Source organism: Scyliorhinus canicula, chromosome 3, assembly GCF_902713615.1.
Source record: "Scyliorhinus canicula chromosome 3, sScyCan1.1, whole genome shotgun sequence".
In the NCBI taxonomy this organism is placed as follows: Eukaryota; Metazoa; Chordata; class Chondrichthyes; order Carcharhiniformes; family Scyliorhinidae; genus Scyliorhinus; species Scyliorhinus canicula.
Window position 1 is genome coordinate 6,031,618 of NC_052148.1, and position 13,861 is coordinate 6,045,478.

General features: G+C 46.1%; 1 protein-coding gene across 1 annotated transcript in view; it reads left to right on the forward strand.

Moving 5' to 3' along the window:
- LOC119963598 (tenascin-X-like) overlaps positions 1–13,861 on the forward strand; it is a 621,159-nt gene that overhangs the window by 110,599 nt on the left and 496,699 nt on the right. Inside the window, exons 15-16 of the mRNA XM_038792929.1 lie at positions 8,768–8,907; positions 9,623–9,755. Of these exons, the coding sequence (XP_038648857.1) occupies positions 8,768–8,907; positions 9,623–9,755 (273 nt within the window). The remainder of the gene's footprint in view (positions 1–8,767; positions 8,908–9,622; positions 9,756–13,861) is intronic.

Sequence of the window (13,861 nt, forward strand, 5' to 3'; positions counted from 1 at the left end):
GCACCGACCCTCTGAAATAGCAACCGAAATAGGCCCACTCCCCTGCCCAATCCCTGAAACACCCCCTAACCGGCACATCTGGGACTATTTAGCATGACCAATCCACCTAATGTGCACATCTTTGAACTGTGGGAGGAAATCGGAGGACCCGGAGGAAACCCACAAAGACACGGAGAGAACGTACAAGCGCCACACAGACAACCTACCGAGGCAGGAATTGAACCCAGTTCTCTGGCGCTGTGAGGCAGCAGTGATAACCCAACCCCTGATTAATCTATGCCTCCTTCAACTTGCCTCCTCTTTTATTTATGGACCTTCTACCCCAACCCCTTATCTATTCCTCACAGAAAAATGATTGGCCTCACCCCATTTCCCCACTCCCTGGGCGTAACTTGTCTTTACAAAGGTGAATAACAATCATATTTGTATCTATCTAACATATTTTAACACTCTCAAGTAACTTTAATGTGCACGTTAGGTGGATTGGCCACGCTAAATTCCCCCTGAATTGGAAAAAAACAGTAATTGGGTACTCTTAAATTTTTTTACAAAGTAACAAAGGTGACATGGAAAAGATAATCAACCGCAGTAAACCTGCCCGTATTTTATGGAATGTTACCCTACTGACTCGCAATATTCCTCAAACTCCATTCTCCAGTGTAACACATATTTTTTTGATCTGTTTCTGCTGTTGAGTTTAGTGACCCTTTGCAGTAACTTACTTCAATCCCTTTCCCCCACCCCCAATCCTTTACCCCTACATGTGAAGCCGCTCTGCTTTATGTCAGGATCCAACATTTCAGCTTGCATCTCCTTTATTTAGCCTTGCTGTCTTGCTGATCTCTCTGTCCTTGATCAGCAGCATTATTCCAATAGAGCTGGAAAAACACCGCCTCAACTTTCCATGAGGTGCTTTATAGCATCCTGGACTCAACACCGTGTTCAACAATTTTACATCATTATCCAGGCCCCGTTTTGGTTCCTTTCCCTTTACATGTTTTGATTTTCACCCTTTTTTCTCTTGTTTCTGCTTTGAGACAGCAGCTGCTCATTATTCTGTGATTCACGCCTCCTCTGGCCACATCTTGTCCCATTCCCCCCACATTGACAACTCTTTTGTCATTTAATTTCTCCTGCCTTCCACCCTGTGACAGACCTTCCCACTTTTTTTAATCACCTCCCACCTGCTTAAAACCTGATGACTTTTTTTCTCCCTCTTCAGGTGTTGCCAGACCAGCTGAGCATTTTCAGCATTTTTTGTTTTTACATCACTTTTACCTTGTCTTTTGTGGGGTAAAAATATTTTGTTCAATTTTCATACCATGCAACAGCAGCAATAAACCCTGTCAACCTTTCCCAAAGTTCAGTGGGACCCTCAACCTGGGATAATTGCACAGGCTGATTATGGGTGGGGATTTCAACATGGTTACTGATCAACATGCTTGTTGATCAAGGCGTGGACCGGTCATGTTCGAGAACGGGCAAGGTGCCAGCAATGGCAAAGGAGCCGAAAGGGTTCATGGAGCAGATGGGAGGGGGTGGATCCGTGGAGATTTAGGCAGCCGAGCGCCAGGGAATTTTCTTTTGGATTTGATTGGATTGTATTTGTTTATTGTCATGTGTACCGAGGTACAGTGAAAACTATTTTTCTGCAAGCAGCTCAACAGATCATTCAGTACATGATAAGAAAGGGAAATTAGACAAAATTCAAGAAAATACTAGAAAATACATAATAGCGCAACACAAGATATACAATAGCGGTTTGGATCAGTAATTGGCTAGCTGAAAGAAGACAGAGGGTGGTGGTTGATGGCAAATGTTCATCCTGGAGTTCAATTGCTAGTGGTGTACCGCAAGGATCTGTTTTGGGGCCACTGCTGTTTGTCATTTTTATAAATGACCTGGAAGAGGGTGTAGAAGGATGGGTTAGTAAATTTGCAGATGACACGAAGGTTGGTGGAGTTGTGGATAGTGCTGAAGGATGTTATAGGATACAGAGGAACATAGATAAGCTGCAGATCTGGGCTGAGAGGTGGCAGATGGAGTTTAATGCGGAAAAGTGTGAGGTGGTTCACTTTGGAAGAAGTAACAGGAATGCAGAGTACTGGGCTAATGGCAAGATTCTTGATCGTGTAGATGAACAGAGAGATCTCGGCATCCAGGTACATAAATCCCTGAAAGTTGCCACCCAGGTTAATAGGGCTGTTAAGAAGGCATATGGTGTGCTAGCCTTTATCAGCAGGGGGATTGAGTTTCGGAGCCACAAGGTCATGCCGCAGCTGTACATAACTCTGGTGCGGCCGCACCTGGAGTATTGCGTGCAGTTTTGGTCACCACATTATAGGAAGGATGTGGAAGCTTTGGAAAGGGTTCAGAGGAGATTTACTAGGATGTTGCCTGGTATGGAGGGACGATCTTACGAGGAAAGGCTCAGGGACTTGAGGTTGTTTTCGTTAGAGAGGAGAAGGCTGAGAGGTGACTTAATAGAGACATATAAGATAGTCAGAGGATTAGATAGGGTGGACAGTGAGAGTCTTTTTCCTCGGATGGTGATGACCAACACGAGGGGACATAGCTTTAAATTGAGGGGTGGTAGATATAGGACAGATGTCAGAGGCAGTTTCTTTACTCAGAGAGTAGGAGGGGTGTGGAACGCCCTGCCTGTAACTGTCGTAGACTCGCCAACTTTAAGGGCATTTAAGTGGTCACTGGATAGACATATGAATGAAAATGGAATAGTGTAGGTCAGATAGGCTTCAGATGGTTTCACAGGTCGGCGCAACATCGAGGGCCGAAGGGCCCGTACTGCGCTGTAGTGTTCTATGTTCTATGTTCTGTGTTCTACAATGTAACTATATAGAACATAGAACATTATAGCGCAGTACAGGCCCTTCGGCCCTCGATGTTGCGCTGACCTGCGAATCCCCTCTAAAGCCCATCTACACTATTCCCTTATCGTCCATATGCCTATCTAATGACCATTTGAATGTGTTTAGTGTTGGCGACTGCACTACTGTTGCAGGCTGGGCATTCTACGCCCTTCCTATTCTCTGAATAAAGAACCAACCTCTGACATCTGTCCTATATCTATCTCCCCTCAATTTAAAGCTATGTCCCCTCGTGCAGCCTGGCGGAGGAGTTTATAGAAAGTATCCGTGATAGTTTCCGAGAACGGTATGTAATAGAACCTACAAGGGAACAAGCGGCCCTAGATCTGGTCCTGTATCATGAGACAGGATTGACCAATGATCTCACAGTTAGGGATCCACTTGGAAGGAGCGATCACAATATGGTGGAATTTAAAATACAGATGGAGGGTGAGAAGGTGAACACAAACAGTAGTGTTTTGTGCTGAAACAAAGGAGATTACAATGGGATGAGAGAAGAGCTAGCTGAGGTAGACTGGGAGCAAAGACTTTATGGTGAAAAAGTTGAGGAACAGTGGAGAACCTTCCAAGCGATTTTTCACAGTTTATACCGACAAAAAGGAAGGACAGAAGAAAGAGGGAAAATTGACCATGGATATCTGAAGGAAAAAACATCCAAAGTGGGAAAGGTTAGTGGGAGACTGGAGCACTGGGAAATCTTTAGGGCGCTACAGAAATCTACTACAAAAGCTATAATGAAGAGTAAGATAGATTGTGAGAGTGAACAGGTGCCGGAATGTGGTGACGAGGGGCTTTTCAGGTAAATATTTTTCCTGTAGAGGATGAGAAGGGTGATTTAATAATGGGAGTTGAGGAAATGGCTGAGGAACTGAACAGGTTTATTGGGTCTGTCTTCACAGTGGAAGACACAAATAACATGCCAGTGACTGATAGAAATGAGGCTATGACAGGTGAAGACCTTGTGATGATTGTTATCACGAAGGAGATAGTGGTGGGCAAGCTCATGGGACGAAAGGTAGACAAGTCTCCTGGCCCTGATGGAATGCATCCCAGAGTGCTAAAAGAGATGGCTAGGGAAATTGCAAATGCACTAGTGATAATTTAACAAATTTCACTAGACTCTGGGGTGGTCCCGGCGGATTGGAAATTAGCAAACATGACACCACTGTTTAAATAAGGAGGTAGGCAGAGAGTGGGTAATTATAAATCAGTTAGCATAACTTCGGTAGTAGGGAAGATGCTGGAATCTATCATCAAAGATGAAATAGTGAGACGTCTGGATGGAAATTGTCCCATTGGGCAAACGCAGCATGGGTTCATAAAGGGCAAGGTCGTGCCTTACTAATGGAGTGGAATTTTTTGCGGACCTTACCAGAGCGGTAGATAATGGGGAGCCAATGGATGTGGTATATCTGGATTTCAAGTAAACCTTTGGCAAGATGCCACACAAAAGGTTGCTGGAAGGGATAAAGATGCATGGCATTAAGGGATTAGTAGCATGGATAGAGGATTGGTTAATTAATTTGTCCAAGTCTGCAGACGACACTAAGATGAGTGGTGAAGCAAAAAGTGCAGAGGATTCCGGAAGCCTGCAGAGGGATTTGGATAGGTTAAGTGAATGGACTAGGGTCTGGCAGATGGAATACAATGTTGACAAATGTGAGGGTATCCACTTTGTTAGGAATAACAGCAAACAGGATTATTAATTAAATGACAAAATATTAAAACATGCTGCTGTGCAGAGAGACCTGGGTGGGCTTGTGCACGAGTCGCAAAATGTTGCTTTGCAGTTACGATACCTGTTTCAGAAAGAGAATGGAATTTTGTCATTCATTGCTCGAGAGATGGAGTTGAAGACTAGGGAGGTTATGCTGCAATTGTATAAGGTTTCAGTGAGGCCAAACCTGGAGTATTGTGTTCAGTTTAGGTTCCCTTACCTGGGAAAGGACGGACTGGAGGTTGTGCAAAGGAGATTCACTAGGTTAGTCCCAGAGATGAAGGTTTGGATTACGAGGAGAAGTTGCGCAGTCTGGGACTGTATTCGTTGGAATTTGGAAGGATGAGGGTGGGATCTTCTAGAAACATGTAAAATTATGAAGGGAATAGAGAGGATCGATGTCGGCAGGTTATTGCCACTGGCGGGTGAAAGCAGAATTAGGAGGCACAGCTTCAAAATAATGGGAAATAGATTGAGGACTGAGTTTAGGTGGAACTTCTTCACCCAAAGGGTTGTGCATCAATGGAATGACTTGCCCACTGAAGCTGTTGAGGCCCCTTCAGTAAATGATTTTAAGAGAAAGATGGATAGCTTTTTGAAGAATAAAGGGTTTCAGGGTTCTAATGTTCAGGCCGGAAACATAGAACAGTACAGCACAGAACAGGCCCTTCCGCCCGCGATGTTGTGTCGAGCAATGATCACCCTACTCAAGCCCACGTATCCACCCTATACCCGTAACCCAACAACCCAACAGCCCCCCCTTAACCTTCTTTTTTGGACACTAAGGGCAATCTCGCCTGTCCAATCCACCTAACCCGCACATCTTTGGGCTGTGGGAGGAAACCGGAGCACCCGGAGGAAACCCAGGCACACACGGGGAGAACGTGCAGACTCCGCACAGACAGTGACCTAGCCGGGGATCGAATCTGGGACCCTGGATTGGATTGGATTGGATTGGATTTGTTTATTGTCACGTTTACCGAGGTACAGTGAAAAGTATTTTTCTGCAAGCAGCTCAACAGATCATTAGAAAAGGGAATTAAACAGAATTCAAGAAAATACATGAGAATACATAATAGGGCAACACAAGATATACAATGTAACTACATAAGCATTGGCATCGGTTGAAGCATACAGGGTGTAGTGTTAATGAGGTCAGTAAATAAGAGGGTCATTCAGGAGTCTGGTGACAGGGGGGAAGAAGCTGTTTTTGGTCTGTTCGTGCGTGTTCTCAGACTTCTGAATCTCCTGCCCGATGGAAGAGGTTGGAAAAGTGAGTAAGCCGGGTGGGAGGGATCCTTGATTATGCTGCCCGCTTTCCCCCGGCAGCGGGAGGTGTCGATGGAATAAATGGATGGGAGGCAGGTTTATGTGATGGACTGGGCGGTATTCACGACTCTCTGAAGTTCCTTGCGGTCCTGGGCCGAGCAGTTGCCATACCAGGCTGTGATGCAGCCCGATAGGATGCTTTCTATGGTGCATCTGTAAAAGTTGGTAAGGGTTAATGTGGACATGCCGAATTTCCTTAGTTTCCTGAGGAAGTATAGGCGCTGTTGTGCATTCTTGGTGATAGCATCGACGTGAGTGGACCAGGATAGATTTTGGTGATGTGCACCCCTAGGAATTTGAAACTGCTAACCATCTCCACATCGGCTCCGTTGATGCTGACAGGGGTGTGTACAGTACTTTGCTTCCTGAAGTCGATGACCAGTTCTTTAGTTTTGCTGGCATTGAGGGAGAGATTGTTGTCGTTACACCACTCCACTAGGTGCTCTACCTCCCTCCTGTATTCGGACTCGTCGTTATTCGAGATCCGGCCCACTATGGTCGTATCGTCAGCAAACTTGTAGATGGAGCTGTGAAGCAATTATGCTAACCACCATGCGACCGTGCTTCCCCTGGAGCTAAGTCCACAAAAGATCAGCCATGATCTCATTGAATGGTGGAGCAGGCTCGAGGGGCCATGTGGCCTACTGCTGCTCCTTGTGCTTATGTTCTTACGTTCTTATGTGCCTGTCAGGCACGGAGGAAGTGGTCAAGCGAGGGAACCGTGGTTTAATAAAGTAGTTGAATCACTTGTCAAGAGGAAGAAGGAGGCTTATGTAAAGATGAGATGTGAAGGTTCAGTTAGGGCGCTCGAGAGTTACAAGTTAGCTGGGAAGGATCTAAAGAGAGAGCGAAGAAGAGCCAGGAGGGGACAAGAGAAGTCTTTGTCAGGTAGGATCAAGGATAAACCTAAAGCTTCTATAGGTACATCAGGAATAAAAGAATGACTCGGCTAAGAGGTGGGCCTGTCAAGGGAAGTTGTGCGTGGAGTCCGAGGAGATAGGAGAGGTGCTGAATGAAACTTTTTTGTCCGTATTCACTCAGGAAAAAGACGATGTTGTTGAGAAGAATAATGTGGTACAGGCTACTAGATTTAAAGGGCTTGAGGTTCATCAGGAGGAGGTGTTAGTAATTCTGGAAAGTGTGAAAACAGATAAGTCCCCTGAGCTTGATGGGATTTATCCTAGAATTCTCTGTGAATTAAGGGAAGAGATTGCTGAGCCTTGAGCTTTGATCTTTATGTTATCTTTGCCTACAGGAATAGTGCCAGTAGGTTGGAGGACAGCAAATGTTGTCCCCTTGTTCAAGAAGGGGAACAGAGATAACCCCGGTAACTATAGACAGGTGAGCCTTACTTCTGTTGTGGGCAACGTCTTGTAAAGGTTCATAACAGATAGGATTTATAATCATCTGGAAAGGAATAATTTGATCCGAGATCGTCAACACGGTTTTGTGAAGGGTAGGTCGTGCCTCACAAACCTTATTGAGTTCTTTGAGAAGGTGACCAAACAGGTGGTCGAGGGTAAAGCAGTTGATTGGTGTACATGGATTTCAGTAAAGCGTTTGATGAGCTTCCCCATTGTAGGCCATTGCAGAAGATACGGAGACATGGGATTCAGGGTAATTTAGCAGAAATTGGCTAGCTGGAAGAAAACAAAGTTGATAGGAAATGTTCAGCCGAAGTTCAGTTGCTAGTGGTGTACCACAAAGAACTGTTTTGTCATTTTTCTAAATGGCCTGGAGCAGGGCGTAGAAGGATGGGTGAGTAAATCTGCAGATGGCACTAAAATCGGTGGAGTTATGGATAGTGCGGAAGGATGTTGCAAGTTACAGAGGGACATAGATAAGCTGCAGAGCTGGGCTGACAGGTGGCAAATGGAGTTTAATGCAGAAAAGTGTGAGGTGATTCATTTTGGAAGGAATAACACAAAGACAGAGTACTGGGCTAATGGTAAGATTCTTGGTAGTGTGGATGAGCAGTGAGATCTCAGTGTCCATGCACATTGATCCCTGAAAGTTGCCACTCCGGTAGATAGTGCTATTAATAATTTGGTATGTTAGATTTAATTGGTAGAGAGATTGAGTTTCGGAGCCATGAGGTCATGTTGCAGCTGTACAAAACTCTGTTGCATCTGCATTTGGAGTAGTGCATGCAGTTCTGGTCGCCACATTATCGGAAGGATATGGAAGTATTGGAAAGGGTGCAGAGGAGATTTACCAGGATATTGCCTGGTATGGAGGGAAGATCATATGAGGGAAGGCTGAGGGACTTGAGGCTGTTGTCGTTAGGGAGAAGAAGGTTAAGAGCTGACTTAATTTAGGCAAACAAGATAACCAGAGCATTAGATATAGTGGACAGTGAGAGCCTTTTTCCTCGGATGGTAATGATTAGCACGTGGGGACATAGCTTTAAATTGAGGGGAGATAGATATAGGACAGATGTCAGAGGTAGCTTCTTTACTCAGAGAATAGTAAAGGAGCAGAATGCCCTGCCTGCAACAGGAGTGGACTCACCAATATTAAGAGCATTTAAATGGTCATTGGATAAACATACGGATGATAAGAGAATAGTGTAGATGGGCTTGATAGTGGTTTCACAGGTCGGCGCAACATGGAGGGCCGAAGTGCCTGTACTCTTCTATGTTCCATGTTCTGAAGTGCCTCAGGACATTTTACTGCATTAAAGGCACTATTAGAATGCAAGTTGTTGGTGATCATTATCAGTATCTCAAATCTTTGCTTAGATATCCTCCATTTTCTCATCATTTCTACTCTGTCAGATTCTGTTACCTTTCTGCTACATGTGTACATTTAAGGTCTCATTCTTCTCACACAGCGGTTGTCCAACCACCATCAAACCTACGCTTCTCGGTCATCTCGAGGAAAAGTTTCCGGATGGACTGGGATCATGGATCGGAGGAGGCGGACCAGTACAGAATCAGCTGGGTTCCATCTGGGGGAGGGGACAAAAAAGAGGTGATGAAATCCATACTTTCTGCTTCTGTGTAGCTCCAGCTGATTTTTAAATTTGCCTTGCAACATGCGAGTGTGAAGCAAAACCGCTGTCAGCCAGATCTGTATATGTATGAAAATGTTCCTCCTTTCCAGCAACGATGTTTCATTGTATCCTTGTAATCCTTTCCACACTTGCTAATGAGTTGCATTCTCTGTTGGTCGAGGCGGCATGATCACACTGAAAACAGCAGGTATTTTCCATTCCCAACAGGGACACGCAGTCACGGGCAGGACTGGAAAATATTGTCAAAAACTCAATTGGGTGGGATGAGCTCTAGAAAGCAGAACCTGCAGAAACATCAGCACATTCTTTCTGAATGGCATTACTGTACTAGCAGGTGATCAGAAACCTGCTTTCCGCACGGACCATATGCTCTTTAGTATTGAGATGTTGGGCTCAGTTCCCACTCAAAGAAGAACATTTGCGTAATGAACAAAACCGTCCAAATTAGTTTATTCCTTCAATTCACTTTTCTGCAGAAATACTCCACATGACCACGAGGGAATGCCACTGGGAAAGGTGGCTGCAGCCAAGGGTTGGTAATGGATTTTAAGGTCCTTGCAGCCCCCTGAGTTATATTAAATTCAAACCTCCCCATTTAATCAGTTTGCAGAAAACAAATTGGTTTCATGCACTGAATGTATCTTGATCTTCGCTTTCTGCCTATTCTTCCAGATGATTATAAATGGCAAAGAGACAAGCCATGTTTTAGATAACCTGGATCCAGACACCAAATATGATGTTTCCCTTACTGCCATCTACCCAAACAAGAAGGAAAGTGATGACGTCTCAGCCTCCCAGCGTACATGTAAGTCTTGAGTATATAAAAATCTCCATTAGTCTTTCCTACCCCCTTACCAATTATCTTCAAATATTGAAAAGAGGACAAAGTGTCATGGAAAGCACATGCTGCATATTGTGATGTGCAGCAGATCGCAATGTCCTTCAGGATGGGGTGTGGGATTAGTATGTTCCGCTGGATTCTCTGCTTCTGCTGTCGCAAAGTGTATCTATTGGCTTCATTGGCTAGCCTGCTTGTGTCCAATATTCCTGGGCCATACAGCACCTTCAGCCAGATAAATCTATAAAACCACAGAATTCCGACCGTGTAGAAGGTGGCTATTTGGCCTTGTGTGTCTGCACCGACCCTCTGAAAGAGCAACCGAAATAGGCCCACTCCCCTGCCCAATCCCTGAAACCCCCCCTAACCGGAACATCTGGGAATATTTAGCATGACCAATCCACCTAATGTGCACATCTTTGGACTGTGGGAGGAAATCGGAGGACTCTGAGGAAACCCCAAAAACACGGAGAGAACGTACAAGTATCACACAGACAATCTACCGAGGCAGGAATTGAACCCAGTTCCCTGGCGCTGTGAGGCAGCAGTGATAACCCAACCCTTGATTAATTTATGCCTCCTTCAGCTTGCCTCCTCTTTTATTTATGGACCTTCTACCCCAACCCCTTATCTATTCCTCATAGAAAAATGATTGGCCACATCCCATTTCCCCACTACCTGGGCGTAACTTGTCTATACAAAGGGAAATAATAATCATATTTGTATTTATCTAACATAGTTTAACAGTCTCAAGTAACTTTACTGGGTGACATCAGCATATTGCTAATCATTTCAGTTCAACTAGAGATGTCTGTTTCTCAGAGAATTTGAAACAATATTGCCCCTTCCCGTTTTGCTGAAGGTGAAAGGGGTGGCATGCGGCACAGTGGCTAGCACTGGGACTGCGGCACTGAGAAGACAGAGGGTGGTGATGGATGGAAAATTTTCAGACTGGAGACCAGTTACCAGCGGTGTAACACAGGGATCAGTGCCGGGTCCTCTGCTATTTGTGATTTGAATCAATGACATTGATACGATGCAGAGCTGGGCCGAAAAATGGCAGATGGAGTTTAACCCTGATAAGTGCGAGGTGATTCATTTTGGTCAAAAAAATTTGAATGCGGATTATAGGGTCAATGGCAGGGTTGTGAGGAAGGTGGAGGAACAGAGAGATCTTGGGGTTCATGTCCACTGATTTCTGAAGGTTGCCACCCAAGTGGATAGGGCTGTGAAGAAGGCTTATAGTGTCTGAGCGTTTAATAACAGGGGGCTTGAGTTTAAGAGCCGCGGGGTTATGCTGCAACTATTCCTCACCCTGCTGAGACCACATGTGGAGCATTGTGTGCAGTTCTGGTCACCTCATTACAGGAAGGATGTGGAAGCATTGGAAAGGGTGCAAAGGATATTTACCAGGATGCTGCCTGGATTGCAGGATATGTCTTATGATTAAAGTTTGAGGGAGTTAGGTCTTTTCTCTTTGGAGCAGAGTTGAATGAGAAGCAACATAATAGAGGTTGATAAAATGATGATGGGGTTAGATACAGTGGACGTTCAGAGACTATTACCTTGGGTGGATGTAGCTGTTACAAGGGGGCATAACTAAAAGATTCAGGGTGGGAGATATAGGAGGGAATTTTGGAAGAGAGCGGTTAGGGTGTGGAATGGGCTGCCTGCTGTGATAGTGGAGTCGGACACTTTAGGAACCTTCAAGCAGTTATTGGACAGGAACATGGAGTACACCAGAATGACATGAAGTGGGATAGCTTAATCTTGGGTTCGGACAATGCTCGGCACAACATTGAGGGCCGAAGCCCCTGTTCTGTGCTGCACTGTTCTATGGTCCATGTTCTATGATAAGCCGGGTTCGAATCCCGGCCCTGGGTCACTGCCCATGTCAAGTTTGCACATTCTCCCCATGCGCTCCTAGCCCATTTTCGGACCCGGAATCGGTCGGGAACGGGACCGTCGGGAGCCGTCGTAAAACTCCGCCGACTTTACGACGGAACTCCCGATTTCAGCGCGTTCATGAGAATTCCGCCCAATCAACCGCAGTAAACCTGCCCGTATTTTATGGAATGTTTCCTTATTGACTCGCAATATTCCTCAAACTTCATTCTCCAGTGAAACACAGTGGGCGCGATTCGCCCAGACAGGGAGAAATCGTAAGGCTGGCGTCAAATCCGGGCGGGTTTGACGCCAGCCTCCCCCTCCCCGACCGGGAACCGATTCTGGTCCCCGGTCGGGGCTAGTATGCCGCGGCCGTGAACTCCGGCATCGCGGGCTTAACGAATTTCGTTATGCCCGCTTGCCAGAGTTTGCGCGGGCTGACGTGTCACATGACATCAGCCGCGCATGCGTAAATTGGAAGACTCCAACCCGCGCATGTGCGGATTACGTCATCGCGCATTTGCGCGAAACCCGCGCATGCGTGGGTCGGGATGCCCCTCAGCCGCCCCGCAAATTGATTCAGCGGGGCGGCGGAAGGACAAAGAGTGCGCGGGAATCGGACCCGCTGCCCGTGATCGGTGCCCACCGATCGCGGGCCCATGGCACCATTGGCACGGCCGTGGTACAGCCGTGCCAATCGGTGCCATGGATGCCAAAATCGGGACTTTACGGCCGTTTTTACGAACGGCCAGACCAGGTGTGTTTGTCGTTCGTAAAAACGGCTGTGAAGGGCTTGGAAGTCGGCCCATCAGCCAGTTGTGAATCGCTGCTCGCCGTAAACGGCGGCAGCGATTCGTGTCGGGAGTCGGGTGTGGGGGGGGGGGGGGAGAATAGCGGGAGGGCGTCAGACTAGCGTGGCCATAAAAATTTACGAACCCCGCTATTCTCCGCACCGTCGTGAGTGCGGAGAATTGCACCCATATTTTTTTGATCTGTTTCTGCTGTTGAATTCAGTGACCCTTTGCAGTAACTTACTTCAATCCCTTTCCCCCAACCCCAATCCTTTACCCCTACATGTGAAGCCGCTCTGCTTTATGTCAGTATCCAACATTTCTGCTTGCATCTCCTTTATTTAGTCTTGCTGTCTTGTTGGTCTCTCTGTCCTTGATCTGAAGCATTATTCCAATAGAGCTGGAAAAATACCACCTCAACTATCGATGAGGTGCTTCATAGCATCCTGGACTCAACACCATGTTCAACAATTTTACATCATTATCCAGGCCCCATTTTGGTTCCTTTCCGTTTGCAAGTTTTGATTTTAACCCTTTTTTCTCTTCGTTCTGCTTTGAGACAGCAGCTGCTCATTATTCTGTGATTCACGCCTCCTCTGGCCACATCTTGTCCCATTCCCCACACTGACAACTCTTTTGTCATTTAATTTCTCCTGCCCTCCACCCTGTGACAGACCTTCCCACTTTTTTAAATCACCTGACATGTGCTTAAAAACCTGTTGACTTTTTTTTCTCCCTCTTCAGGTGTTGCCAGACCAGCTGGGCATTTTCAGCATTTTTTGTTTTTACATCACTTTTACCTTGTCTTTTGTGGGGGAAAAATGTTTTGTTGTATTTTCATGCCGTGGAACAGCAGCAATAAACCCTGTCAACCTTTTCCAAAGTTCAGTGGGACCCTCAACCTGGGATGATCGCACAGGCTGATTATGGGTGGGGATTTCAACATGCTTGTTGATCAAGGCCTGGACCGGTCATGTTCGAGAACGGGCAAGGTGCCAGCAATGGCAAAGGAGCTGAAATGGATCATGGAGCAGGTGGGAGGGGGTGGGGTGGATCCGTGGCGATTTAGGCAGCCGAGAGCTATGGAATTTTCTGTCTTCTCCCATGTTCACAAGGTTTATCCCGGACAGATTTATTTGTTGTGGTCAGGGCCCTGTTGGTGAGGGTGTTGGATACGGGCTATTCGGCAATTATGATCTTGGGCCATGCTCGGCACTGGGTGGACCTGCAGGTCAGTTTGGATAATAAGCAGCGTCCACACTGGAGATTGGATGTAGGACTCTTGGCAGACGAAGTAGTCTGCGAGAGATTGAGGAGGTGTGTCGTAGTCAATATTTTCCCTGCTTCTGGACTGTGATAGAAAGATTCAAACATGATTCGTTAGGTAAGCAAAAC